We start from the raw sequence: 26999 nt of genomic DNA on the forward strand, positions 1-26999 counted from the left end.
GGTGTCCCTGCCATGGCAGGGGTGGCACTGGGTGGGATTTGAGATCCTTCCAACCCAAACCAGTCTGGGATTCTATTTCTAAAAACAATTGCAGAGAATAAATCCAGGGAAGGTGAAGGCAGGGTGGGTGTGGGAGCTGCAGGTGCTGGGTGCTGCCCACACTCAGGGTTTGCATCCAGGGCTCTTCCAGCAATAAACTGAGCATTACCTTGTGCCATTCCCAAACGCCCTCCTGTTTTCCAGGCAACGTGGAGCTCACAGAGACGCCTGGGAATGTCCATTCACAGCCTGGAGTGCTCACAGGCTTTTTATGATCCTTGTTTCATCATGGATTTTAGTGCCAGCCCAAATTAAATTCATGTTACAATATGTATTTATTTCTCAGCTTCTTAACAGAACAATTTGGAAACATCCCAGGGCCTTTAAACAACAAAAGTGTTTTTCCTTTATGGCAAAAAAATGGCTTTTTGCTTTCATTTTCCCAGGGAGAGCAGCCAGCAAGGGCCCCCCTCCAGCTTGCACAAGGATGGATTTTTCCAGACAAAACTTCAGCAGTTTAGCACTCCCAAGCTGTCATTGTCACACCACAGTCAGTTAATTACATTTATAATTCCAGAAACATGGGTGGTAGGAATTGAATCTCAAGCAAAAGACTCTGTCTCCCAGACAGTGGGCAAATAAAACTTTGCTTATCTCACTGTAATTTCATGATACACAGCATGGGGTGGTGAAAAATCCCTCAATAATGGAACTGATCACTAACAGCGAGTGCTGCACTTTTTCTTCCTTTCGTTTTTATCATATTTTCACAAGGTTGTGAAAGGCTCCAGCTGAGGGAAGCTCCCCATTCCCTCTCCCCACACCACAAACCAACCTGTGCCTCCTGTCACCATCACATTTCCTGAAAATTCCATTTGCCCAGGATTTTCTCCTGGGAAGCTGAGAAGCCTCAGAGCAAAAGGAAAACAATAATTATCTCGTTTGCTTCTCCTGTGTTTTGCTGCTTTGGAATGTGGTTTGGAGATTGTTCATCCAGCATGTGAATGTTTGATTGGTTTCATGTGAATTGTTTTTACTTAATGACCAATCACAGCCAGCTGTGTCAGACTCTGGAGAGTCACAAGTTTTTATTTAGTATCTTGTTAAGCCTTCCGTAAGTATCCTTTCTCTATTCTTTAGTATAGTTTTAGTACAGTAATAAAAAATAAAATACTTTAAAAATATAAAATATAATATAATATATGAAATATAAAATAATATAAAATAAAAAATAAAAATTAAATAAAATAAAAAATAAAATAAAATAAAAACTAAATAAAAAACAATAAAAAATAAAAAAATAAATATAAAAAATAAAATAAAAATAAAAATTAAATAAAAATTAAATTAAAAAAGAAATAAAATATAAATTAAAAAATAAAAATAAAAACAACATAAAAAATAAAATAAAAACAAAATAAAAATAAATTATAAAATAAAAATATAAAATAAAAATATAAAAATTAAAAATAAAAAATAAAATAGAAATAAAAATAAAATAAAAAATAAAATTAAAAAAAATTAAATAATGTAATGTAATATATAACAATAAATTAGTATTCTAAGAACATGGAGTCAGATTCATCATTCCCTTCCTGCCAGGTGTCACCCTGACAATGTCACAGCCTCCCCTTTCCTGAGCCCTCTTTTCCAGCTGCTTCCCAGTGCTGTGTGCTAAACCCAACTGGTGACACTCCAACGATCTCCTCCAGACATCCCGAATGATTTTGGAAGGGAAAATCCCCTGAGATGAGGGGAACACGAGGATGAACCGAGCTCCTTATCCTGCCAGGTGTCACCCTGAATGACGAGCTTGGAAGCGCCATTAACGCAGCCCAGGCGGGCACAGGTGTGCCAGGAGTGCCCCACGGGAAGGTTGGTTTTCCTTGCTGCTGGAAGGACCGGCAGGAGATCCTGTGGGAATTCCCACCCTCTTTGGTGTGGGAAAGGCTCAGTTCCCTCAGGAGCAGTGCGGGGCTGGCCTGGCTCTGACAGGTCACAACCCCAGAGCCCAAGTGGAGCCACAAAAGGCAGGGATTTGTCCCAGCATCATCATCCCAGCCCAAGGCACATTTCCTGTCACACAGTGATGGCACGAGCACGCAAACAAAGCCAGGCCCAAAGAATAAAAATAAAAAATGGGATTCTTGGCTTTGCTTTCTCTGTGTCAGAGAGGACTGACACAGAAAGGCAGCAATCATCCCAAAGCCACCTGGGCTCGTGCTCCAGGCTCCTGTCCCTGCCTCACAGGATGCACTGAGCAGATCCCAGCATATGTGCACTCCCACAGGAAGGGGGAATGGGCTCCAAGATCCCACAGCTGCCCTGGGAGCAGTCACAGACCCACAGGGATGGTGTGGATTGGAAGGGAAGTGCCAAGGCCAGGGCTGGGACACCCTGGGACAGTGGAGGTGTCCCTGCCACGGCACGGCTGGCACTGGGTGGCATTTGAGGTCCCTTCCCAGCCCAAACCATTCCAGGACTGTAAGGAGTGGAAGTTATCCATCTCACCCAGTGTCAAGCCCTGCCAGTGCTCTGTGACAGGAAATAAAAATCAAAATTCACCTGGCCAGCCCTGCCCAGCTGAAGCAGTGCCCAGACCCCACATTTTGGGGCTGGCAATGTTAAAAATGGCACATTTCTGCTTGCTCAGCCCTGCTCCTGCTGCTCTTTGTGCTCCAGAGGAACACTGCCAGGCAGGGCTGAGGTAAACACGTTCCAGGGGGTTCCAGAGCAATAATTCCAGCAGAAAGCACAGACCATGAAGCTGTAATGCTCTGAAACCCTTCACAGCTGCGGAGGAAAGGAGCTGTGCGCCCGGTTTCACCCATCAGCCCCGAGCAAAGAGACCTGGCCGGGGCAGCAGAGGGTGGATCTGGCAGAGCTGTGTCCATCAGGGGCTCGTGGCCAGCAGGGTTCACAGGAGGAGCTCAGAGGGCAGCTCCAGGTGAGGGGCAGGGGTCTGTGAGGAGAAAGGGTTTGGCTTTATTGCCCCTGACACCTGGAGAGAGCAAGAGCTCTTAGCAAGGAGCACCATCCATCACCTCCTAACACAGAAACCTCCCCTCTGCCGCTCCGGAAGGCCCAAATGCCACAGTGGCTTTTCAGACCTGTTGCTGATGCTTCAAAAAGGAGACAGAGTATTCCAGTTATTCTCTGCAGTTAGACTATAATCCAGATTCTGTTCCTTCCCTTTTTTTGATTATCTGCTCATTGGTAAAAGCTGATTTTCATCAAATCCCAGAGTGCACAACACACAGTGTAATGGTCAGCAGACCATTCTTTTTTTAAATTATTTTTTATATTAATTATTTTAACACTTGCTAGGAACTTACATTTAATCTCATTTTATGCATTCATTTTCTTTTTATTTTCACTTTTAAATTTTTTTTTGTTAAATAATTAAATTTAATTATTTTGTTAAATGATTAAATTTATTCCTAACATCCCAATATCTAAACTCCTATTTTGTCCAATCACTCCAGCTCCTGGGAGCATCTCTTCCCAAAACCATATCCCCCTAGATTGTCCAAACCATTTATCATTGATCCGTTTTCAATTAATCTTCCTCTATATTTCCTAGAATTAAAAACTAAACAATTAATCATCATCATTCCACAATCACCCCAAAACAAATACAGAACTAACCCTAAAACCAACCTCTTTGTTTTCTTTCCCCCCCCCCAAAAAAAAAAAACCAGACAAAAATATAAGCATGATCACAAATCATCAATCAACCATTCACTTTTGGGTTGGAAAGGATGTTGGTGCTCATCCAGTGCCACCCCTGGATGGACAGGGACATCTTCCCCTGTCCCAGGTGCTCCCAGCCCTGTCCAGCCTGGCCTTGGGCACTGCCAGGGATCCAGGGCAGCCCCAGCTGCTCTGGCAATTCCAGCCCAGCCCCTCATCACCCCCCCAGGCAGGAATTTACTCCTGATATCCCAATATCTACACTCCTATTTTGTCCAATCACCCCAGCTCCTGGGAGCATCTCTTCCCAAACCTCTTAGGATCAGACCCTCGTGGAGGCCCCAGGATTGTCCTCTGGAGCACAGGGATCCCAGCACGACCAGTGCCAGCCCCACTGCCCTCACAGACTGTACAAACCCTGCACAGGAATGCCCCAAGGGAACTTCATTCCCTGCAAACCGAGGTCTCCAGGGTCACTGCTCCTTCCCAGGGCAGTGTGTCGGCAGCCCTGACTCGGGGACCCTTCCCCATCCCACTGAGCTGCTCCTCATCCTCACGAGCGCCTCCAACCCCACCCTGCCCTCCCGCAGCCCCCCTGAGCGTGCCTGGAGCTGGGGGCTCCGTGCCAGCCGTGCCAGCCGTGCCAGCCGTGCCAGCTGTGGAATGGAGCCATCCAAAGGGACGGGGAGCCACAGGCTGGAGTAGCCATGGCCACCAGAGCGGCTCCCTGCTCCCCTTCCCGTTGCATCACTGCTTCTCCAGCCCCCCGGAGAACGCCCAGCCCCAGCTGGGACACCAGTGCTCTTGGAAGATCATTTTATCAACAGGTTTTTCTCTTTTTTTTTTGTCTTGAAAATTTTGTCTTGAGATTTTATCAAAACAGGAGAGAGGGGAAGGAAAAAGATGTCACCGGGGCTGTGGATGGAAAGCTGGGATAACCATAAAAGAGTGGAGTAAAAACCCCACACCTGACACTAAATTTCACCAGAAATGGACTGATGAATGTCAGCCCCACAAAAGAAGGGGCAGATTTGGCTGCCTCACACAGCCTTAATGGCTTATTTATTTGTTAATTACTATTTTTGCTGTATGTGAGGAAGAAAAGCGAGAAATGTGTTTGAAATCTATAACAACATGTACTCCCTGTAACCCTGCACGGAAGTTCTGCCAGGAGAAGACTGAGTTGGGAACGTTGGGATCCCTGAGGATGGAAAAGAGCTCCAAGATCAGAGTCCCAGCTGTGCCCAATGCCCTTCCCAGCTCCTCAGGGATTCTGCAGCCCCTGCCCAGCTCCTCATCTCATCTCCTGAACAGGGTCATGAATTCCCTTTTGTCAAACCTTCCCACTCTTTGTGACTTCAGAGAGGAGAAGCCTGAAATTTCCTTAAATTCTAACAAGAGGGGAAAGGTTCAGCTCTACAGCCCAGGCTGGTGTCCTTGATGGGTTGGAGACTGAAACCTACAGAATTTTAATTCCCTGGGATAATCCGTCACTGAGCTTCTCCTTGCAGTGCCAAGAGCAAACGCCACCCATGTGACTCTGGAACCCCATAAATCCAAAATGCAGACACACTCTGGAGCCCCATAAATCCAAAATGCAGACACATCTGGAACCCCATAAATCCAAAATGCAGACACATCTGGAACCCCATAAATCCAAAATGCAAACACACTCTGGAACCCCATAAATCCAAAATGCAGACACATCTGGAACCCCATAAATCCAAAATGCAAACACGCTCTGGAACCCCATAAATCCAAAATGCAGACACACTCTGGAACCCCATAAATCCAAAATGCAAACACATCCACGTGGCCTCCACGTCCCTGTTCATGCCCAGTACCTCGCCCAAGAATCCATCAATTTAAAACCTTGTTTGCAGGGACTCCTTGCAGGAATCTGAACGTGTTCCCTCTCCCTTCCCTTGGAATTAGTATGCCATTGTGAGGATCAAGGCCATTTTCAGGAATATAAAATATTCAATTAATAAGGCTCTGGAATTTTTAATCACGCCATTGAAATGCTAAGGAGTGCATTAACATTTCTTATTCCCCATAAAGGATGGATCTCCAGCTCTGTGCCTGTTCCAGAGCAGCCCTGTGAGCTCCAGGTGGGGTTTTGGGCTCCTTCCTGAACCAGTGCTAAAAGGCAGCATTAATGCAGATTAGGCTAAATCTCATCACACTGGAGGAACACTCCAGGAGAGAATGAAATTACCAACTGCTCTTGCTTTAAAGAGCTGAGGGAACATTTTTTTCCCCATTTCCAGCTAGCAGGGAGTTACACAGGGAGTCTTTCCAGCAGGGGCTTAGGCCTTGGTGAAGAAAAACAAACCAAGAAAAGCAGAGGGCTTTGCCTTAAGCACTGTCCTATTTTACACCATTTCAGCTCAGGGCTTGCTCAGATGCACAAGTTTGATCTGTTTGTTCTTTCTGAGGTGATTTCTCTTCCATGAATGGGAACACTGCAATTTCACTGCTGGAAAATGACCACCAGAGAAAAATCCTCTTCAAAACAGCCCTAATTATGAGCCACAAGAATTTTTTATTTCCTTTATTACTTCTGCATAACTTCTTGCCAAATCTTGGGGCAGGTCATGGCCCTGGGAGAACACCTCACCTTGCAGGGAGATAATTTCAGCCTCTGGTGGTTTAACCCCAGCTCATTACCCTCATTCTGAATTCAAATCACTCCCAGCTCCTGGGAGGGAACTGAGCTCTATCCCAGCCCAAACCAGGGCACTCCATCATCACAGTGTGCTGTGTATTAATAACAGGCACAACAATCTCTCTTTAAAGAAAATTCAGCCTTGCAACCAACGGAGATTACTCAAAGAGATCACTTAGCAAAAACATTCAAAAGATAAGGGAAGTTACAGAGATGAGTGAAAATAAAACTTTGCCAATAAGGGAAAAGACAACAAGGATGTTTTAAAAGAATTAACAGGTGAAATGATTGTAATAGCTTGGATCTTTTACTGGGAATCAATGCAGTAACTCTTAGAGAATACATAAAACAAATACTTATCTTTTGTGGTCATAAGGGAAATATTCATTTTTGATGATAGCAACTGATTATTTTGTATTCAATCACTGTTTAAATGAGATTATTAACTGACCACAACCTTAGCTTATCACACAGAACTTGTGAGCAGCCCCAAAAGCTCCAGAATGTTTACTGGGACTGACTAGCCAGGCAGCACCAGGCAGGCTGGCAGTGAGGGAGCAGATTAATTACCAGGATGCTGATTGCATTTCAGAAAAACCATACCTGGGTGCTGACAGCAATGGATGGCAGAGATGGGGTCTCCATGGCTGGCACACACCAAGCTGTTCAGAGCTTCCAAAAGCTCTGAGTTCATCCCTTTTCAGTACAGCTAAAAATAGCACTGCCCACAACACCGACGTTCCTTGGTAACATTGCTCCATCACAGCTTTGCACAAACCTGCACAGGTTTTGCATTTTCTGCATGCAAACACGCCTCGGTCCTCCCCAGGGTTCTGCCTGCAGAGCCTTGTGGCCTGCTGGGTTTGTGCTGGTGTTTGCAGGGTCCCAGGATGAGGGAAGAGACGAGGATCTGACTCCAGGCTTCAGAAGGCTGATTTATTATTTTATGATATATATTATATTAAAAGAAAATGATATATTAAAACTATACTAAAAGAACAGAAGAAAGGATTTCATGGGATGGGATAGGATGGGATGGGAAAGGAAAAGGAAAAGGAAAAGGAAAAGGAAAAGGAAAAGGAAAAGGAAAAGGAAAAGGAAGATAAAATCTTGTGACTGCTCACAGCCTCGACACAGGTGGCTGTCATTGGTCATGAAGTAAAACCAATTTCACATGCTGGGTAAACAATTCTCCAAATCACACCCCAAAGCAGCAGAACAGGGAGAAGCTGAAGTTTCCCAGCTTCTCAGGAAAAAAGATCCTAATGAAAGGATTTTTCATAAAATATGTCTGTGACATTTAACTACAAAAGTACATTTAGCACACTATTGAAATGTTCATACAGCACTACTAATCAATACAACAAAATACCTGCAGTAAATATCTGCGCAGAGCCACGCGATGTGCATTTTTCACAGTGTCCTGTAGCGACATCTGCCCACAGCTGCTCCAGCTCTGCCCCCGAGCAGCCCAGGCAGGACGGCACCAGGGACGGACGGACAGACGGACGGACGGAGGGACGGGTGTGGAAGGCGGCTGCTGCCACCTCGTGGGGACAGCGCTCCTCTCCCACCGCACCTCCTTCCCTCTGGATCAGCCTCAGCTTCCCCCGGCACGCAGAAACGTTCCCTCACGTGAAAAATATTTATTTTGTGAATGGCTCTTCGGAAATATTCAAATGAATATTATGTGTGTTATGTCAGAAAGTTATGCTGTGCTAATTTTTTTAGTAGTGTGTTAAATACAGTTTTAGGTTATAACAAAATGTTCAAATAGAAACCATGCTAGGTAAGATACTTTTTTTAAAGAAAGGACTCGCAGTGAGATGGCAGCCACAGGACACCTGAATCTCTCAGAGAAAGAGAATTTATTGCTCCATTATCAGCACAAACGAACTTCTTCCTGCCTGCTCAGCCCTGGAGACGCCGTCAGGATCCAGAGGAAGAAGCTGACACTGCCCAGCCAGAATCCTGTGTTTGAATGGAATTTATGCATCATGGATGGGCTGTATGAACATGCAACAGGCTGCTGCTTTTAAGGGTTAATCCTCTGTTAACGTGGGGCCTTTTTTGGGCTTGTTTTGCCCAGAAAGAGGTACTAGGACTGTCTGTAACTCTTTGTTTTTATTGTCTCATATTGTCCTAATCTCAATTGTCCAAAATTTTTATTACTCTAATTATATTACTATTTTTATAACCATTTTATTACTATTAAACTCTTAAAAGTTTCAAAAACAAGAGATTGGCATTTTTCACTCCTCACAAGGGGAACCCCATCCCGAGCACATCTGCTTGTAATAATTCTTTTTTTTTTATTCATTTTTTAAATTCATTATTTTTCTGCTATCCCTAAAGCACAACCTCCTTTCCCACTCTCTCCTTCCACCCCCTGAGCTGCTGGCTGAGAACATAAATAATCCTAACCCAGAGGAGGAAAAGCAGAAATAAGAATAAAACACTGTAAGCACAGTGTGGGGTGTTCTGTCAGCCTGAGATACAATGAAACCCAGCAGGAAAAGGTGTCCTCAGGTTTAATGAAGATTATTCTGTATTTCTGCATTTTAAAGTCACTAATAAACCTAACCTATACATGTATAAATGTATGAAATAGAAGTATTTTCTTCCAGCTGCCCCAAACAGAAGAAACATTTTGGGTATTGCTTCCAGACATGCAATGAATTGATTTAAGATCCCCAAATGCTGAATATACATTTATTCTTATACCTCTATATTTAATATATATAATTTACAGGATTGATTAATTGACAAGACTTGTCAAAGGAACATGCCAAAAAAACCAGGGAAAAACCTTAAATATTTCCATGCAAAACCACATAAAAACAGCACGCAAGGGGGGTTGGGGGTTTTTCCCCAGTTTTACCCCACACCACAGACCTCACTGAGGTGGCTGGGCTGTACAGTGCACACCACAGACTTTTGGGGTTGAATTTCTGCACCTCCACTGGGAGCTAAAGAGCAGAAGTCTGGAAGGGGGGCTTGGAAAACTCCTTACAATGCAATCGTCCTTGCCCCATAATTAATTCTTTTTTTTTCCATGAAGGTTTTGATTGGCATCAGCCACCTTCCCAAAGAGAAGCAGCAGGACTCACTCCCAGTTTTAGCCCCTTTCTGGGAACTGCTGAGCTCCACGTGGATAAATCCCAGGAAAATTCACTTTTCTCCTTTTAAACCCACAGCACGAGCAGCTGATGAGGCTGAGAAGTCACTCAGAGGCCTTGAGCTGAATTTGCATTTATTGTCTCCAGGTTTGCCTGCTCTGCCCCAGAACCACCACACTCAAAAATCAAATTAACTCTTTTATCCTCATACAGCTTTTCCTGCTTAGTCTGGATCAGTCTTTCTTCTCTGAACAATGGGCCTGATTCTCTTCCTTTGTGGAACAAACAGCAAACAAGCTTAAAAACGATTCAAAAATGCCATTTATGAAAAAAAAATAAAAATTGAGTATTTCTGTCAGAGGGGAAATTTAGATGGGATGTTGGGAATTGGGAATTCCTGGCTGGGCTGGGATTGCCAGAGCAGCTGTGGCTGCCCCTGGATCCCTGGCAGTGCCCGAGGCCAGGCTGGGCACTGGGAGGTGTCCCTGCCATGGCAGGGTGGCACTGGGGAGGGATTTCAGGTCCCTTCCAACCCCAGCAAATCTGGGATTCCATTGGGGAAGCTCCACTGGCATCAGGTAACACAAGCAAGAGGGGACCTGCTCAGCCACGCCGACCAGGCTTAGGAATTCTAACAAAACTTGTAGGAATTTCACAGCTACCCAAATCACCACAGATCTCTCACACCCATTTGTTCCTTGAAAGAAGGAATTTCTCCTCACTTGACTTCCTGCGGATTCTTTTGTTCCTGAAAGGGAGCACAATAATGGCTTCTGCAAGCAGCTGGGGCAAAACGAATTTTCTTTGCTTTTGATCATTTAGGCAAAAGCTGAGTAGGTAAGGAGATAAGAAACTATGGGAGCACTAAGATATCATTAAATATAAGGAGTAAATTAGGGATTGAATGGTGTTTTTTAGGCTTTTTAAGGACAAATGAAGCCATGCCACCTGTATGAAGTCAGTGCATCAGAGACCACAGACATTAACTGATGTAACACCTAAACGCAGCTCGTTATCCCTGCTGTAACTTTTCCATGGTCTCCTTCCCTATCCCACCCACAGATCTGCCAGCCCCATTCTTCCCTGGGAGGCTCCAGCAGGAAGCCAAGGCCACTGACAAACGGCAGGAGAGGAAATCAGAGATCCCTTCTGTGTTTTCATGAAGGGATCCTTATGAAATAGGTGGCACTCAGCTGCCTCTGATCCCAGCACTGCATCCCTGGGGGCTCATTCTCCTCAGCTCCGTGCCTGCTTTATTAACTGCCCCGCTAATTAGCACATGCACCTCCTGTAATGAACCCCAAGCCTTTCATTACTGTAACAAGCTCCGCGGTAGCAAACAGGACCCCAGAATGACACCTTGTTTTTTAACGCAGCTGTTTATTATCAACAGGCACACATTGAAGCAATTTCTTACCCCGAGCTGAGTTTCTCCCCCACCTGCTGGGAATAATTTAGGATCAGACACACCTGATCCCACTGCGGCTGCTTGCTAGCAGGGAGAGCCAGGTGCTGGGTGCACCTGGGATTATGATTTATCCTCTATTTTTTGTACATTACTCAAGTAACTTCCTCTGTGGTCCACTTGAACTACGAACCCCTAATACAGAATCTTCCAGCCGGGACACACCAGAGCGTGCCAGGCCTCCAGCGCGCTAATTAAATCTACTATTTATCAACTAATAGCGTGCACCGATGGGTTTTTTGACAACCCTGCACGCTCACTGGGGCCCGGACACCGCTCCGGCCCCTCACACCTCCCGTTGTTCACCCTGGAGCCCGCCCGGCCGCGCTCGGGGCTGGGGCCGCCGCCCGGCCCCGCTCTGTCCCTCCTGCGGCTCGGCCGGCTCCCGCACGCCGAAAAGGCTCCAGCCAACGCAAGCCACATCCCAGGCCGCTCCCGGAGCTTTTTGTGAGATGCGGCCTCTCCTCACCCCTCCCCGGGCCCGCCTCAGCCCCGCCCCGGCCCCGCCTCAGCCCCGCCCCGGCCTCGCCTCAGCCCGCCCCGGCCCCGCTCGCGTCAGCGCTAACGGCCGCAGAGCCCGCCCACGGGCGGACCGAACCACCGTGCGGAGGAGAGGGGAGCTCAGGCACAGCCCGGGCCTGCTGCCGCCTGCCTCAACGCCGTCCGGCAATGGCTTTATTTCCTAACACCCCCCGCACCCGCGCCACATGGTCTCGGCCCGCGGTTGCTCTCCGTTCCGCCAATCGGCGGGCGCGACGGCTGCGCTCGAATCTGCGCGCGGAGCGCCGTCAGGGGAGCGGGGCCGGCCCGGGAGCGCCGCCGGAACGGCGGGGCCGATCCGCAGCCATGAGGGGACTGCGATCCACCCGGCAGTGCCACGGGCGAGTCTGCGACATCATCGCCACCCCCAGCCGCCGCTCCGCCTGGGGAGAGCCGCCGCTCCGCTCGGTGTCCCTCAACAGCATCCCCGCCGGGACGCTCACCCCGCTGAAGCAGCTCCTGCCGGGCCAGGGCAGCGGCACGGCCGCGGACGGCCGCGCGTCGGGCCCGCAGATCGCGGGGATAGAGCTCCGGGCTGGCCCCGAGTGCCGGCCCGGCCCCGGCCCCGAGGGCAGAACCGGCCCCGGCCCCGAGGGCAGAACCGGCCCCGGCCCCGGCCCCGAGGGCAGAACCGGCCCCGGCCCCGAGTGCCGGCCCGGCCCCGGCCCCGGCCCCGAGCGGCCCCCGAAGCGCCGCGCTCCGGAGCCGCCCGAGCAGGAGTCGCCGGCCAAGATCTTCCAGCGGATGAAGGCGCGGGCGGAGCAGCGGCGCAGGATCGCCCCCGATGTGATCCTGAGCCCCGCGGCCCGGCAGCACTGGCCCGACACGGCCCGGGGGACGGGCAGCGCTCAGCCGGGACCAGGTGAGTTCCAGGAGCCCTCGGTGACTCCGTGAGAACGGCGTGTTTGCCTTCAGAACGCCTGGAATAAACAGCACAAAGGGGTAAACCTGAGTTTAGTTCCTAGAACTTGCAGGCATCTTGTGCTGCAGTAAGTGGCATCCCTGATTTTCACATTCTCCTAAACTTTTTAATTCTTTCTACCAGTCAGCAATCCCAAATGGCAGGAATTATTAATAGTTTTCCCAGACGGTTTTTATTATTTTGGAGCACACTAGAGTCATCTCTTGAAAGGAAAGAGCTCTCAGTGCTGCTGCCCATTGCCTCAATCCTTTCTCCTTGGAAGGCCCATGGAGAGACAAAGCCCCTTGACACCAACACCCATCACACCCGAGCCTGGGCACACTTGGGAAGCAATGATTGTTCCACAGCTTCTCCAGGAGAGCTGTCTCAGGTGTGAACGTTTTCCCTCTGTGTCCCGTTCATGGCTCTTTCAGGATCTGGGAAAAGCAGCCCCAGAGCCCCTTGGGGGGTGTAAAAACCACTGGTGGGTGTAAAAACCACTGGCACCAGCGCTGGTTGCACCCCAGGTGCTGAGATTAAAAAAAGTTGGGTGGTGAGGGGTTTTTAGTGCTGAAAGGTGTCTGTAGCAGCGCTGATGTCTCTTCCCTGCTCTGTACCATAGAGGATTCCCTCCCTTTTGGTTTCCTCCTCCTCTCCCTCACTCTGGCACTAATTGTCCCCTCTGCTGTGTTCATGAGTGAGCTTGACCCGTGCAACACCTTCAAAACCACCTTGTAACTAAAAAAACCAAACCAAATTGCTGTAACTGTTCCTGACAGTTTGTGCAGGGAAGGGAAGGGTTTGAAATCCCACTGGGGCATTCTCCTGGGCTCTCCCTGCTGGCTTTTATCTTTAATATGTTTATCCCTGCCATGGTGAGATCCAGGGCAGCCCCAGCAGGTTTGCAGCTGGCACCAAGCTGGGTGTGACCCTTTGTTACAATGAGGGTGGGCAGGCCCTGGCACAGCTGTGGCTGCCCCTGGATCCCTGGCAGTGCCCAAGGCCAGGTTGGACACTGGGGCTGGAGCCTGGGACAGTGGGAGGTGTCCCTGCCATGGCAGGGCTGGCATGGGATGGGATGGATTCCCATCCAAACCTTTCTGGGATTCTGTGGATTTTTTTTTTTAATAAACAGCATATTAAAAAAATCATATTTCTCCCCCCCATCCCCATGAAAATGTTTTTCTTCCCCCAATGGAAAGAGGGGTTTGGGGTTTGTTTGTGTGGTTATTTTCCAGAGCCAGCTTTGTCTCACACTCCCAGGATGGAGCCCCTGGCAGTGCCCCCAGCAGAGCCTCCTGTGCTGGAAACTCCCCAGAAGTTCTTCCTGCGGGTCAAGTGGCAGCAGCAGCAGCAGCACCAAGGTACTGGGGCTGCTCTGGGGAGCACAAACCCCTCCAGACAGAGAACCTTGGCATTGCTGGGCCTGGGAAACCTCTGAGGCCATCCAGTCCCCCCAGCACTGCCCCCTGTCCCCAAGTGCCACATCCACAGGGCTTTGAATCCCTCCTGGCATGGGTCCCCCCACCCCCTGGGCAGCCTGTTCCCATGCCTAAATATCCCTCATTTCTTTGTTGTTCCTTTATCTAAGCATGTTCTCATGCTTAAATATCCCTAATTTCTTTGGTTTTCCTTTTTTTTTCCCTTTAAATGAGCAGCTACACCACCTTCAACCCAAAGGCAGCAGAATGTTCCTCCTTGCAGAGGTGCAGAGGATCCCTCGGTGCAGGCTGCTTGTGCTGAGCAGGCAGGGAATGGGCCTGCAGGGGAGCTGGACTCTGATAAGGATGATGTGGATGTTTTCCTGGTGGAATCTGTCGAGGTGGATGCTGATGAAGAAATGTCTCAAAGGACAGTGGCTTCTCCTCTGCAAGTGAAATCCCCCCCTTGGGAAGATGGGGATGAGGCAAAAGGAAGGTGGAGAAATGCAGAAGCAAATCGTACAGAGTTTGATGAAGAGAGGAGAGAGCTGCAGCCCAGCAAAAAACCAGCTGCTCCAGCAGGGCAAAAGGCACCAGAGACTAATCCTGCAAACCCCTCGCAGCCCTTGTGTAGCATCTTGCTCTCCTCTCCGCTCCACATTCCAAGGAAGCAGAAGTGGGCAGAAGACCCCAAGGTCCCTTTGGATAAAGCTCCTGCTGACCAACCTGCTGGCAAAGCACACAAAGAGGTGGGAGGAAATAATCCTTGAGGGCAAATGAGCAATCCCTCTGGGCTGACAGCTCAAAGTTAATCTTTTTCTTGTCAAAAGGCAGGAACGCTGAGAGGAGGATAAACTGTTACTCCTTTAGATTTTAGCAGTATGTTTCCCCATGCAAAGGGTTCCTTTTTTCCATACTCCAAGATGACAAATGTTCAGGGTTTGGGGTTTGTTGTGTAAAAGAAGCACTTTTGGCTTAGTGTGTACAAGCCATGGTGTGATGATGGCCCCTGCCAGCTCCAGGGAGGAGAGACCTCTCCCAGCTGGGCATGAATCCATCCAGAATGTGCCCTGCTGATGGACAGGGGAAGGGCTTGGCTTTCCTATGGATCACCCAGGCTCCTGTTCAGTTTAACTGGAGCAAATCTTTTCCTAGGAGTGTGCAGCTTGCAGCCTTCCTTCCTTTCTGAGGATATCCTGGCAAAGTCCTTGGGGTTCCCTAGGAGCCTGGCACAAGCACTCCTGCCCAAGGCTTCCCTTCTTCCCTGGGGAAATCCCCTGGATTGCAGGGGACTTGTTCTGTTCTCCCTCACCACGGCCAAGACTGTTTGATGTTTCTCCTGAATTAAACCAAGTCACCTTCAGGATTGAGCTGAGGATCAGATATCCTCTAATATTCCAGATTTGTAGCTTAGAAAATGTTGAAAGAGTTATTTTTGTTATTGGATCTGATCACTAAGGAGTGCTGGCTAATAAATACTTCTAAATTATTTATATTCTTTTTTTTTCTGGGAAAGAAAAACATCTGCCTGAGCAGCTGGAGGATTAAAGTGCTGGCTGGAAACACGGCAATCTGTGTGGAAGGGAAAAGGAAGTAAGAACCAGTTTTTTATTTAAATGTAAAGTAAACCATGGACACCAAACATGAGGTAATGGTGCAGAGCTTAGACTGCTTTATCAGGGAAGACACAATTCCTTTGTGTGGGCAGGAGAGGGAGAGCACCCAGGGAACTGCTGGGGAGCTCATTCCAGAGTCCTGTGCTGAGGTAATCAGAAAGGTTCAGAGAAATCAATCAAATATCAAATATCTCTGGACAGTTTGGGTTGGGAGGGAGCTCAAAGCCCATGCAGCCCCACCCTGCCAAGGGCAGGGACACCTCCCACTGTCCCAGGCTGCTCCAAGCCCCCTCCAGGCTGGGCTGCTGTCCCATGAGTGCCACCTGCAGCAGTGACACGTTCAGACACACACAGTCCCCTGCCCCAGGTCAGAGCTGTGTCAGTTCCAGGCTGAGAGAGGAAACCTGAGCCCAGAGCACATCCTGCAGCGCCTGAATCCCTCAGAAAACAGGGATCCCCACCCCTGCATGGAGTGCCAGCATTCCAGACTGGAATCCTTGCTGGGAGCGATTTCTGTTGTCTCTTGGCAGGGACATGAGGCAGCAGCTGTGGCACAGCAGCGCCATCGTGGAGCGCGTCACTCACAGCCAGGTGCAGACCTCCTCGGGAGCTGTGTACCTGCTGCAGGGCAAGATCGACTCAGCTGCCATGAGGAGGGAAGGTGAGCTGCTGCTTCTGAATGCCTTACAAATTATAAACTGTTCCAGCTTGGCTTGGAGCAAGTGGGTTTGTAAGGAAATGGGGTTTCCATGCAGGTGCAAATACAGGATTTGTGCTCTGTGTGCTCCTCTGGCACACTGGCTGGGAATGAGCTGCTTGTCTGTGACTGTTCACAGGGGCCTCAGGGTAAGGGAAGAGACGAGGATCTGACTCCATGTTTCAGAAGGCTGATTTATTGTTTTATGGTACATATTACATTAAAACTATACTAAAAAATGGAAGAAAGGATTTCATCAGAAGGCTGGCTAAAGATAGAAAAAGAAGGAATGATCACAAAGGTTTGTGGCTCGGCTCTCTGTCTGAGCCAGCTGACTGTGATTGGCCATTAATTAGAAACAGCCACATGAGACCAATCCCAGATGCACCTGTTGCATCCCACAGCAGCAGATAACCATTGTTTGCATTTTGTTCCTGAGGCCTCCCAGCCTCTCAGGAGGAAAAATCCTAAGAAAGGATTTTCATGGAAAGATGTCTGTGACACTTGTGAGTGCTCTTAGGCAGCTCTGAGAACACAGAGGTACCCTGTGGCATGGGTGGAATGAATAGTTGGAGTCATGGGATATCCTGAGCTGGAAGGGACCCCCAAGATCATCATCCCAACCCCCTGTCCCTGCCCAGACCCCCAGCAACCCCAGCCTGGGCATCCCTGGCAGTGCTGCCCAAACCCCCCTGGAGCTCTGGCAGCCTCGGGCTGTGCCCATTCCCTGGGCAGCCTGGGCAGTGCCAGCACCCTCTGGGGAAGAACCTTTCCTGATCTCCAGCCTGACCCCACTCCACTTCCAGCCCCAGCCATTCCCTCAGCATTACTTCCCCTAACACAGGTGTGCCCCAGGTGTGTTGCACCATTTTTTACCCAGCACACCTTCACTGTTGGCTCTTTCAGGCCCAAGGAGGTGTGTGTGACTTCAGTGTTTCCTGCTTACTTGCAGCACTGGGGTCCCTGCTGATAAATACCTGCTCTGGCTGCTCTCTGACTGGAAGATTTTATTGCTTTCTTTGCTAAGAACTTATATTTATTTCTATTTTAATATTCTGAGAAGGAAAAGTAGCAGCAGAAGGCTTGTGAGCAGAGTGGCTCTAGGGCTGCAGAGGTTTCCTAGGGCTAAGAGTGACTGACTGGAGTGTGCTGGGAGGGATTGTGTGGGTCAGCCCCTCTGCTGTTTGGGTTTAGCAGGCTCTGAGGGTCCTTGTGCCCCCTGAGGGGTGCCAGCCCTGCTCTCTGGGCTCCTTGTGTCCCCTGAGGGGTGCCAGCCGTGCTCTCTGGGCTCCTTGTGCCCCCTGAGGGGTGCCAGCCCTGCTCTCTGGGCTCCTTGTGTCCCCTGAGGGGTGCCAGCCCTGCTCTTGGGGGCTCCTTGTGTCCCCTGAGGGGTGCCAGCCCTGCTCTCTGGGCTCCTTGTGTCCCCTGAGGGGTGCCAGCCCTGCTCTCTGGGCTCCTTGTGCCCCCTGAGGGGTGCCAGCCGTGCTCTCTGGGCTCCTTGTGCCCCCTGAGGGGTGCCAGCCCTGCTCTCTGGGCTCCTTGTGTCCCCTGAGGGGTGCCAGCCCTGCTCTTGGGGGCTCCTTGTGTCCCCTGAGGGGTGCCAGCCCTGCTCCCTGGGCTCCTTGTGTCCCCTGAGGGGTGCCAGCCCTGCTCCCTGGGCTCCTTGTGTCCCCTGAGGGGTGCCAGCCCTGCTCTTGGGGGCTCCTTGTGCCCCCTGAGGGGTGCCAGCCCTGCTCCCTGGGCTCCTTGTGTCCCCTGAGGGGTGCCAGCCCTGCTCTCTGGGCTCCTTGTGCCCCCTGAGGGGTGCCAGCCCTGCTGAGCTGCTTTCCTGTGCCCTGTGCTCCCCCAGGGTTCCCCTACCGCTTTATCAAGAAATTCACGTTTGGCTTCTCCAGAAGGTGGAAGGAGTACGTGGAGGAGTTCCTGGAGGAAAGGAGGAGGTAAGTTCATTGGAGATTCTCTATCCCTGCAATGTTCTAAGTGTTCATTGAGACTTTTTTGAGGGTATTACACCAGAGGGGTGTGAAATGTTTTAGATGTGGGCATGAAGCCACTCTGCTGTGCTGGCCCACCAGGGCCCAGATGTTGTTAAAGAGCAGCTTCCTCAGTGGCTGTTATTTCTTGTCTCAAACTCCAAACCCTCAGGAAAGAAGGAGCTCAAGAGAGTGGTGGGGAGGAGAATGAGGAGAATGACTCCGTGGGGGGAACTGATGTGTTGGAACCTGCAGGAGGCTCAGTGAGCAAAGCCAGGAAACCTGCACTGAGGAACTCCACCTATGAGGTATCACCAGAGAACCACGAGAACATCTGTGAGTATTTAACCATCCTTTCCTTTGGAAAAGACACCTGGGGGTGGCTGGAGTGGGCTGTGGAAAGGTTCTTTGTGCTGGCTGTTTGCAGGAATTGGCTGTAGAGCTGTAAAAGCCCCTGGTTTGGCTCAGCCTTCGAGTGCAGTCCCTGCCTTGCCACAGGCACTGACAGCTCTGGGGTTTAACTCAGATTTAACTTTTAACTTTTTCTGGGGTCTTCGTCCAATGGGCCTTTCCCTAACCCCACTGTGCTGTTTGTTACTGCTGCAATCAGGTTTTCTTGCTAGCACTGCAAAAGCTTTTATGCTTTTCTCTCATCACTCCCATTCATTTTTCACTCTCATTTGTCTCAGTGAGCAGCTGTTCCATGTGACAACTTTCCCTCCTCAAACAACTTTCACAGTATTTATAACCTTCTAAACAAAGTAAAAGTAAAAAGTTCACCACAGTAAAGTTCATAATTTGGGAAGCTTCTTACTTCAGTCCTGTCATTTATATCACAATGCTTTGAAAAGAACAACTTTGGGTACATTTTACATTTCCCTTGTAGTCCAGTTTAAACACAACATCGTTCCTCTGCTAAGCTGAATTTTCCATGCAATATTTGAGAATAAACTCTTCTTTCTTTGGGCATTTTTGCCTGCAGTTGTTACACCGAGTCACAGCTCCAGGAGCGACTCCAGCGCGGTCTACACCCGCAGCGGGCGCCTCGTCAAACCCCCCCTGAACTACTGGTGTGGCCAGAGGGAGTTTGTGGATCAGGGCCTCAATGTCACCATACAGAATGGATGGGTGGATTATCTGAACCTGGTAAGAGCCTCTTTAGTGTGACTTAAATAGAATTATTAAACTTGGCCAGGTGGGGAACAGAACAGGGGCAGCTCTTAGACACACCTGAAGGGAAAGGAAATCTTGGAAACATGATCAAAATATTAGAAAACACACCAAAAAATAGTCTTATGTCCATATTATGAGGTAATTGTGGTCTCTAAATCTGGCATAATGGGGAATTCTTTCTGGGGGAAAAAGTTGGGGGTGTTTTGAAAGATGATTGTATCAGACAGGAATTTGGTGAGGTCCCAGCTCAAGTCCTGGGGTCAGTTCTGGGCCTTTCACTGCAAGAGAGACTCTGAGGGTTTGGAGCATTTCCAGGGAAGGGAACAGAGCTGGGAAAGGGGCTCAGCCTGGAGAAAAGGAGATGAAATTAATTTTAGAGTCAATTGTTTTATTTTGAAGATCCCTAGTAGTGAAAAACCCAAAAGAAAGACCAGGTTCATCTCCAAGAATAAACAAAAGGAAGACATGAAGACAACAGAGGAAATGCCAAAAAGCCAAAGTAAAGGTAAAAACTAATTTTTTTTTCTATTTTCAAGTTATTGATGGAATCAGTCGACTTGTGAGTGGATGCTGGAGAAGTAGGGTTGGGTCTGTTAATGCAAAGAAATTATTCAAATATTTTAATGATCAACTGCTTTTTCTCTGAAGAATCAGCAGAGTAGCATTCATGTGGAGTTTCACAGCTCCAAACAAGAACTATGTGTGTAAATCACTTTTTTAATTACATAATAGGGACACAGAGATTTCATTCTGGAAATTGAAATGAAGGGATTTGGACTTTTTGGAGTTCACCAATCCAGTGACCTGGAGGCCTGGCTTTGCTTTTTAACGTGGATGGAAAAAATGAAATGTTGGCAAAAAAATCCATTAACAGAGTTTTTAATAAAAATTTGGTTTTAGTAGAATCTGGGTGGTGATAGAAGCCTGAGAAGAATGTGAATATAAAGCAGAAGTTTCTCTCTTAAGCAGCTGCAATGTTTCCTGCAGAAAAGCTCTCTGGAGCAGAGCAGAGCTTTGGGGATGTGCCTGCTCAGTCAGTAGAGTTTCGGAGAGCCCTTGAGAGCAGCTCTGAGTTTGTAGTGTGGCAGGTAAAGCTCTGGAGGGGGTGCAGATGCCTGTGCTGCCAGCACAGCAGGACCCACCCTCAGCCCTGACGGGCTCTGCCTCCCTCCCCTCTCTTGCAGGGAAAGGCAGCGAGAGAGGAGCCGCTCCCCGAGGGGAGCCCCGGCCTGCCAGCAGCAGGAAGGGCAGGCAGGTCCTGTCGGATGAGGAGGAGAATGATCCTGGAGTCAGGGGCACAAAAACCAAACCATCCCAGCTCCCTGCCAGGGGGGCTTCCTCAAAGCCCAAGGAGCTGAACAAACACGGCGGCAGAGCCCCGGGGGCAGCACAGAGAGCAGCAGCGTCTGCAGGGCCGAGCATGTACGAGCAGGGCTACAGGAACTCCCTCAGGTCAGCCAAGGAGAGGATTCTCCTCGCCCAGCAGCCCTCACAGGATGAGGAGGAGCAGTCCAGTGAGGACACCCCACTGCTGATCAGGAGGAAGAAGAAATCTATATTTAAACCAGAGTCTCAAAAGCGGAATCCTTGCCCTGGCTCCAGAGGCTCCCGGGATGATGCAAACAAGGCCTGTGGCCAAAGGACAGCAAAGCCCTCCCAGCATGTGCTGGTGAGGCTGAGTGGGCCCTGGTCCAGTGAGGAGTCTGAGCCCCCTTCTGAAGGGAGAACATCCTCTGAGTCCAGTGCTTCCCTCCTGCCGGCCCGGGCCAGGAGGGCACGGGGCAGTGCCAGCCCCGCCAGGTACAGGCTCCGTTCCGACACCGAGCCCGAGGAGACGCCCAGCGAGGACGCCGACACCAGAGCGCCCCCCGTAAAAACAAACCACGGCGGCCCCAGCACTGCCAGGCCTGCAGCAGCAAAGGCCAGAGACACGAGGGGGCAGAAATCTCTGGAACTCTTTGCGAGGGCGGGTGATGGCTGGTCCGAGAAGGAATTACAGAAGCTTCACAAGTAAGGGCTCATTCTGTGCTCAGAGGAAAAGTTTCCCTCAGGCATCAGGAGGGGTTGGATGGTCTGGATTGGGGGGTTTCAGATTCATGATTTCCCAGGTTTCCTTTGTGTTTTAATTCCCTATTAGAAATATTCCCATTCAATTCCCTTTTTTTTAATTCCCTAATAATAATTAGAATTATTATTCCCTATTACTTTTCTTCACAAGTGAAACATCAGTATAATATGGTGAGGGCCACAGGTGAGAGGAGCAGGTTCCCTCCCCAGACTGCAGTAAGAGGTTAAACATGATGTGGTTTGTGAGCAGGTTAACTGCAAGGGTGTTCAATTAATCCATCATCCAATTGCTTAAGCCACTGGGCAATATTTCATAGACACTGAGTGTAAAATGGCCAGGTTTGGGTTTAGCTCTTTTAGATGAGCAGGAGCTCAGGTCTGAGGGGACCTGCACAAGTGAGCAGGAAATTTATCTTGTGACACATCTGTCAGTTGAAGGTGTTTAAATAAATTTGCCTGTTGTGAATAAAAGACAGCACAGGATCACAGACTGGTATGGGTGGAGGAGCCTTAAATCCCACCCAGTGCCACCCCTGCCATGGCAGGGACACCTCCCACTGTCCCAGGGTGCCCCAGTGCCCAGCCTGGCCTTGGGCACTGCCAGGGATCCAGGGGGGGCAGCAAGAGGCAGGGCCTCAGTGCATGGCCTGGGTGGTTCCCAGGGCTGTGCCCAGGGCTGTGCCCTGCCTGGTGACACCGTGTCCCTGCTGTCCCCCCAGGGCTGTGCCCTGCCTGGTGACACCGTGTCCCTGCTGTCCCCCCAGGGCTGTGCCCTGCCTGGTGACACCGTGTCCCTGCTGTCCCCCCAGGGCCATCGCGGCGTTCCCCAAGCACAGGAGCGGCTTCTGGCAGGAGGTGGCCATGGCCGTGGGGTCCCGCTCTGCCCAGGAGTGCCAGGGGAAGTACCTGGAGGAGCAGCAGGAGAGAGCCAACAAACAGCAGCCCAGGAAAACCACAGTGGGAAAAGCTGAGAGGAAAGGTACCAGCACCTTCTGTCTGGGGGTTGGGTGGGGGGTAAATGATTCTCGTTCAGACACTGAGGGCTGGAGCGTGGCCAGGGAAGGGAACAGAGCTGGGCAGGGGCTGCAGAATCCCTGAGGAGCTGGGCAGGGGCTGCAGAATCCCTGAGGAGCTGGGCAGGGGCTGCAGAATCCCTGAGGAGCTGGGCAGGGCTCACCTGGAGCAAAGGAGGCTCAGGGGCCCTTGTGGCTCTGCACAGCTCCTGCCAGGAGGGCACAGCCGGGGGGTCGGGCTCTGCTCCAGGGAACAGGAACAGGAGCAGAGGGAACGGCCTCAGGCTGGGCCGGGGCAGCTCAGGGTGGGCACAGCAGGAATTTCCCCACGGAAAGGGGGCTCAGGCCTTGGCACTGCCCAGGGAGGGTTGCAGTGCCCATCCCTGAGGGATTTCAAGCCCTGTGCATGGGGCACTTGGGGACATGGGGCAGTGCTGAGGAAGGGTTGGACTGGATGGGCTGGGAGGGCTTTTCCAGCCTCACCAATTCTGCTCCCATGGGATAAATCCACAAGAGCACATCAGGATGTGGCAGCGAGCCAGGTCACCTTTTGCTGTGGAGGTTGGAGGATGTCATGAATGACTGAGGTGACAAGAAGAGAAAGGTTCTTTCCTTTCTCTTCTTGTAGAGTTTTCCAGTTGTTGGCATGAGGGGAAGACTCTCTGGCCTTCACCCCTCCGGGGAAGAGCTCTTGACATCCTGAGAGGCTCCTGGAGGCCCAGCAGGTCACGAGCTCCTTGCAGAGCTCTGTCCAGGTGGGGTTTGGGTCCCTGGATGCCCAAGGGCAGTCTGGTCCCTTTCTCTGGTGTTTGCCATCCCCACACTGCAGCTTCACTTGGGGCTGGGTTGGATTAAGGTTTGCCGTGGACACAGGGTGAGCTGAGCCCTCCTGAGCCTGGCTTCAGTGCAAGTGTCCCTGAGCAGCAGAGCTTTGGGCCCTGCTGCCTCCTGGCACGGGGACACTGCTGTGGGTTTGCTCTCTGCAAGGCACTCGTGAGCTCACTTCTGTCACAGTCACAATGAACCCTGTGGGTGACCCTGCAGTGGCTCCGGGGGGCTCTGCAGTGACCCTCCTCTGGAGATGGAGTGGGGAAACTGCTTTGAAAAGCAGAAACTGTGTGAGAACTCAAAGGGATCCTAAAGAAGCTGTAAGAGATTTCACCAGAGGACAGACTGGGCTGTGGGACTGCCTGTGGCAGTGAATTTTAACCCCATGGCTGCTGTCTGAGACAATTCCTGGTCAGATCCTGGAGATAAGAAGCAGCCAGTGATCACTGCCAAGGTGGGCACCCTCAAACGGAAGCAGCAGATGAGGGAGTTCCTGGAGCACCTGCCCAAGGACAACCACGACGACATCTTCAGTGCAACTCCCCTCCAGAAGAGGAGGGTCCAGGTAAGCCTGGGACAGCAGCTCCTGTGGGACTGCTCTCCTGCTGGGTGTGCCAGGGGGCTGCTCCAGTTCCACCAGCACAATCCTGGGGATCTGTGGGAAGGGGCTTCTTTCCTTCACGTGCTGTAGCAGCCCTTGGCTGGTGGCAGTGAGAAGGTTGGACAGGCTGGGAGGAGCCTCTGCATGGTGACAGCACCAACTGAGCAATCGTCCTTCTGAGCAGTCCTGGGCAGCCTGGAGCTTGGCACTGTAACCAGAAATGACTTTTTGAGGGTGTGGCAGCACCAAAAGCCCTCAGCCACGTGCTGGGCAGGATCTGCAGGGGCACTCAGACCAAGGTGGAGGTGCAGGGTCGTGTCCAGTTCTGGGCACGGGGCTGGGGCTGTGCCTCAGCAGGGACAGGGGACTCAGAGCCAGGGCAGGGAGGAGTGGAGGGAGTGCTGGGAGGGGGGAAAGGCACTCCAGGCTCAGGTGACCGACTGACAGCTCTGAGGTGGCCCTACAGCTGCCAGCACTGCGAGGGAGCCGCGACGGGGACACCGAGGATTTGGCCCTCTCGGAGCTCCCGCTCAGCCCCTCCTCGGGCCTCTTTCCCCCTGTGAAAACTCCACAGTGTGAGCACATCAGCCCGGGAATGCTGGTCCCCATCAACAGGTAGGAGCTCTTCCAGCAGCTCTCTGTGAGCCTTGGCATTGCCCAGGATCCCTTTTTGTCTCTGAGGAAGGTGGCTTTGGAGCTGGGACAGCAGCTCGCTTCCACCACTCCTGCAGCCTCGCTTAGCCTGGGAAAAGCTGTTCCTGCAGCCCGTGTGCTGCTGGAGCTGCTCAGCTCCCTGTGGGCAGCTCCTGCTCCCAGCCCTGGCAATGGCCCTGGCTTGGCCTTCAGCCTCAGCAGAGCCTTCAGTCCTGCCCTGTTCAGCCAGGGCTTCAGGCTCTGCTCAGATAACCAGAACCATCTGGGAGCCTGGAGCCAGTGGGGTTGTGTCACATGGGCTGGGCCTGGGAAGGGGATGGGGCTGGCTGTGATCCCTGCACTGGGATGGGGATGAGGCTCAGTGTGATCCCTGCACTGGGAAGGGGATGGGGCTGGCTGTGATCCCTGCACTGGGATGGGGATGGGGCTCAGTGTGATCCCTGCACTGGGATGGGGATGGGGCTCAGTGTGATCCCTGCACTGGGATGAGGCTCAGTGTGATCCCTGCACTGGGAAGGGGATGGGGCTGGCTGTGATCCCTGCACTGGGATGGGGATGGGGCTCAGTGTGATCCCTGCACTGGGATGGGGATGGGGCTCAGTGTGATCCCTGCACTGGGATGAGGCTCAGTGTGATCCCTGCACTGGGATGGGGATGGGGCTGGCTGTGATCCCTGCACTGGGAAGGGGATGGGGCTCAGTGTGATCCCTGCACTGGGATGGGGATGAGGCTCAGTGTGATCCCTGCACTGGGATGGGGATGGGGCTCAGTGTGATCCCTGCACTGGGATGGGGCTGGCTGTGATCCCTGCACTGGGATGGGGCTCAGTGTGATCCCTGCACTGGGATGTGCAGCCCATGGCCCAGCCCTGCTCGTTCCCTGTGGGAGCTGGAGCTCTGGGGCTCCCTGGCTGCCTGCAGAGGGTTCCAGGGAAGGGTCCCAGCCCTGCTGAGCCCTGCTGAGCCCTGCTGAGCCCTGCTCCCTTGTGCCCAGGAGTGACTACGACCGGCACGTGTTCCGCATGCAGAAGAACACCCGGGGCAGCAGAGGCACCTGGGACAAGGTCAAGAAGAAGTCGGTAATGCTGCTTTCCTTGGCTCTGCCACTGCCACCTGAGCCAGGCACAGCTTGGCCACAGGAGACAGTCCTGGGATCACAGCCCCCTGTGTGCTCTGGATGGAAAATGGGAACCCTCCCTGAGTTTGGTATCTGCTGCTGTGGAGAGAAGTTCCTTTCTGAGAGAGGAGCTCTTCGTTGTCAGGATTAACTCCATTGCTTTTAGTTAGGATCTGGAATTGCTTTGGAATTCCATGGTCTTTAGGTTCTTGTTAAATTCCTCTGAACAGGGGGAAAAGGAACAATAGCCATAGGATATCCTGAGGTACAATAAGGGCCCCACAAGGATCACCCAGCCCAGCTCCTAACAGTGACCATAAGTCAGCCTTGTATCCTTGAATTTAGGTATCAGTTCTTCCACTCTCCCAGGCTCTGCAGCTCCTTTGGCTTTTCCATAAAACCCTGTGCTCCTGGGAGCAGCTTGTGCCTGTGGCTCAGGGAAAGCAGTTGTGGAATTCTGGGAAGTGGGGACCCCGAGCTGGTGCCAGCCCTGGCTGAGCCTCTTCCTTTCCCTCCCTCCCTCCCTCAGGCCGGAGCTGTGCACGAGACACCGGCTTCCTGCAGAACCAAGAGTGAGTATTCCTGGCTCCTCATTGCCAGCTCCTTCCCTTCCTGCTCCATCACCGTGAGCTGTGTCCCATCAGCCTTTTGCTGCCCCGTTTCCCTTGGGACACCCCCTGATGATCCCTGGTTTTATTGCAGGGGTGACCCCGGCCCCCGTGGTGGGGAAGCTCTTCACGGCTGAGACTCCAAACTCGTCCTGCTCCAGTGAGGAGAAGGATTCCTACTTTTCCATGTGATGGACTCTGTGGATGTCTTCTTCAGCACCTCCTACTTTTCTATCTGATGGGATGTCTTGTTCAGCACTTGCTGTTCAGAGCACGAGGGTTCTGCTGCCCCTCTGGGAGGGAATACTGGAATGATTTCAGTTTGGAAAAGCTGTCCTGCTATGGTTTTATGTGTTTTAACTCCATTCCCACCCTGCTGCCAATGCTTGGCTTTTCCATGTGTACAAAGTGTCATTTCCTTGTCCAGGCTCCTCCCCTCTGTGTCCTGCTTCTCCTGGGAAGGAGAAATGTACATAGATACCAATGACTGCCAAGTTTTGATTCTTTTTAAGCTAAAATATCTTCTGGGGTATGCCTGTATAATAAATTTAGCAGCACTCCAGAAGGAACTGAAATTGCTTTTTAATTTACTCTAGGGACAGCTTGAATTTTTACATTTCCTTAATGTAATAAAGAGAAGCTTTTTTTACTCAGAGATTACTCCTAGTTGTTGTGGGGCAGCTGAATCCAGGAGCTGTCCAGCTTGGAATGGTGCCTGCAAGGCTTCATCCTCTTGGTTTGGAATCACGGAGTGCTTTGGGTGGGAACCTTTAAGTCCCACCCATCCCACCCCTGCCATGGCAGGGA

The 26999-nt window shown here is 51.0% G+C and overlaps 1 protein-coding gene across 1 annotated transcript; it reads left to right on the forward strand.

Moving 5' to 3' along the window:
* The first annotated feature begins 12158 nt into the window (after positions 1–12158).
* Positions 12159–26777, forward strand: MIS18BP1 (MIS18 binding protein 1). Its single transcript, XM_058807513.1, has 16 exons — positions 12159–12386; positions 13664–13789; positions 14084–14595; positions 15363–15439; positions 15993–16123; positions 18009–18099; positions 18305–18468; positions 19115–19278; positions 19705–19810; positions 20490–21315; positions 22182–22351; positions 23630–23778; positions 24281–24429; positions 25462–25546; positions 26114–26156; positions 26287–26777. Exons 1-16 carry the CDS (start codon positions 12269–12271, stop codon positions 26382–26384), a joined length of 3009 nt encoding a protein of 1002 aa, XP_058663496.1. The 5' UTR covers positions 12159–12268; the 3' UTR covers positions 26385–26777.
* Positions 26778–26999: the final 222 nt, after the last annotated feature.

The sequence above is a fragment of the Ammospiza caudacuta genome, chromosome 6 (assembly GCF_027887145.1).
Source record: "Ammospiza caudacuta isolate bAmmCau1 chromosome 6, bAmmCau1.pri, whole genome shotgun sequence".
Taxonomy (NCBI): Eukaryota; Metazoa; Chordata; class Aves; order Passeriformes; family Passerellidae; genus Ammospiza; species Ammospiza caudacuta.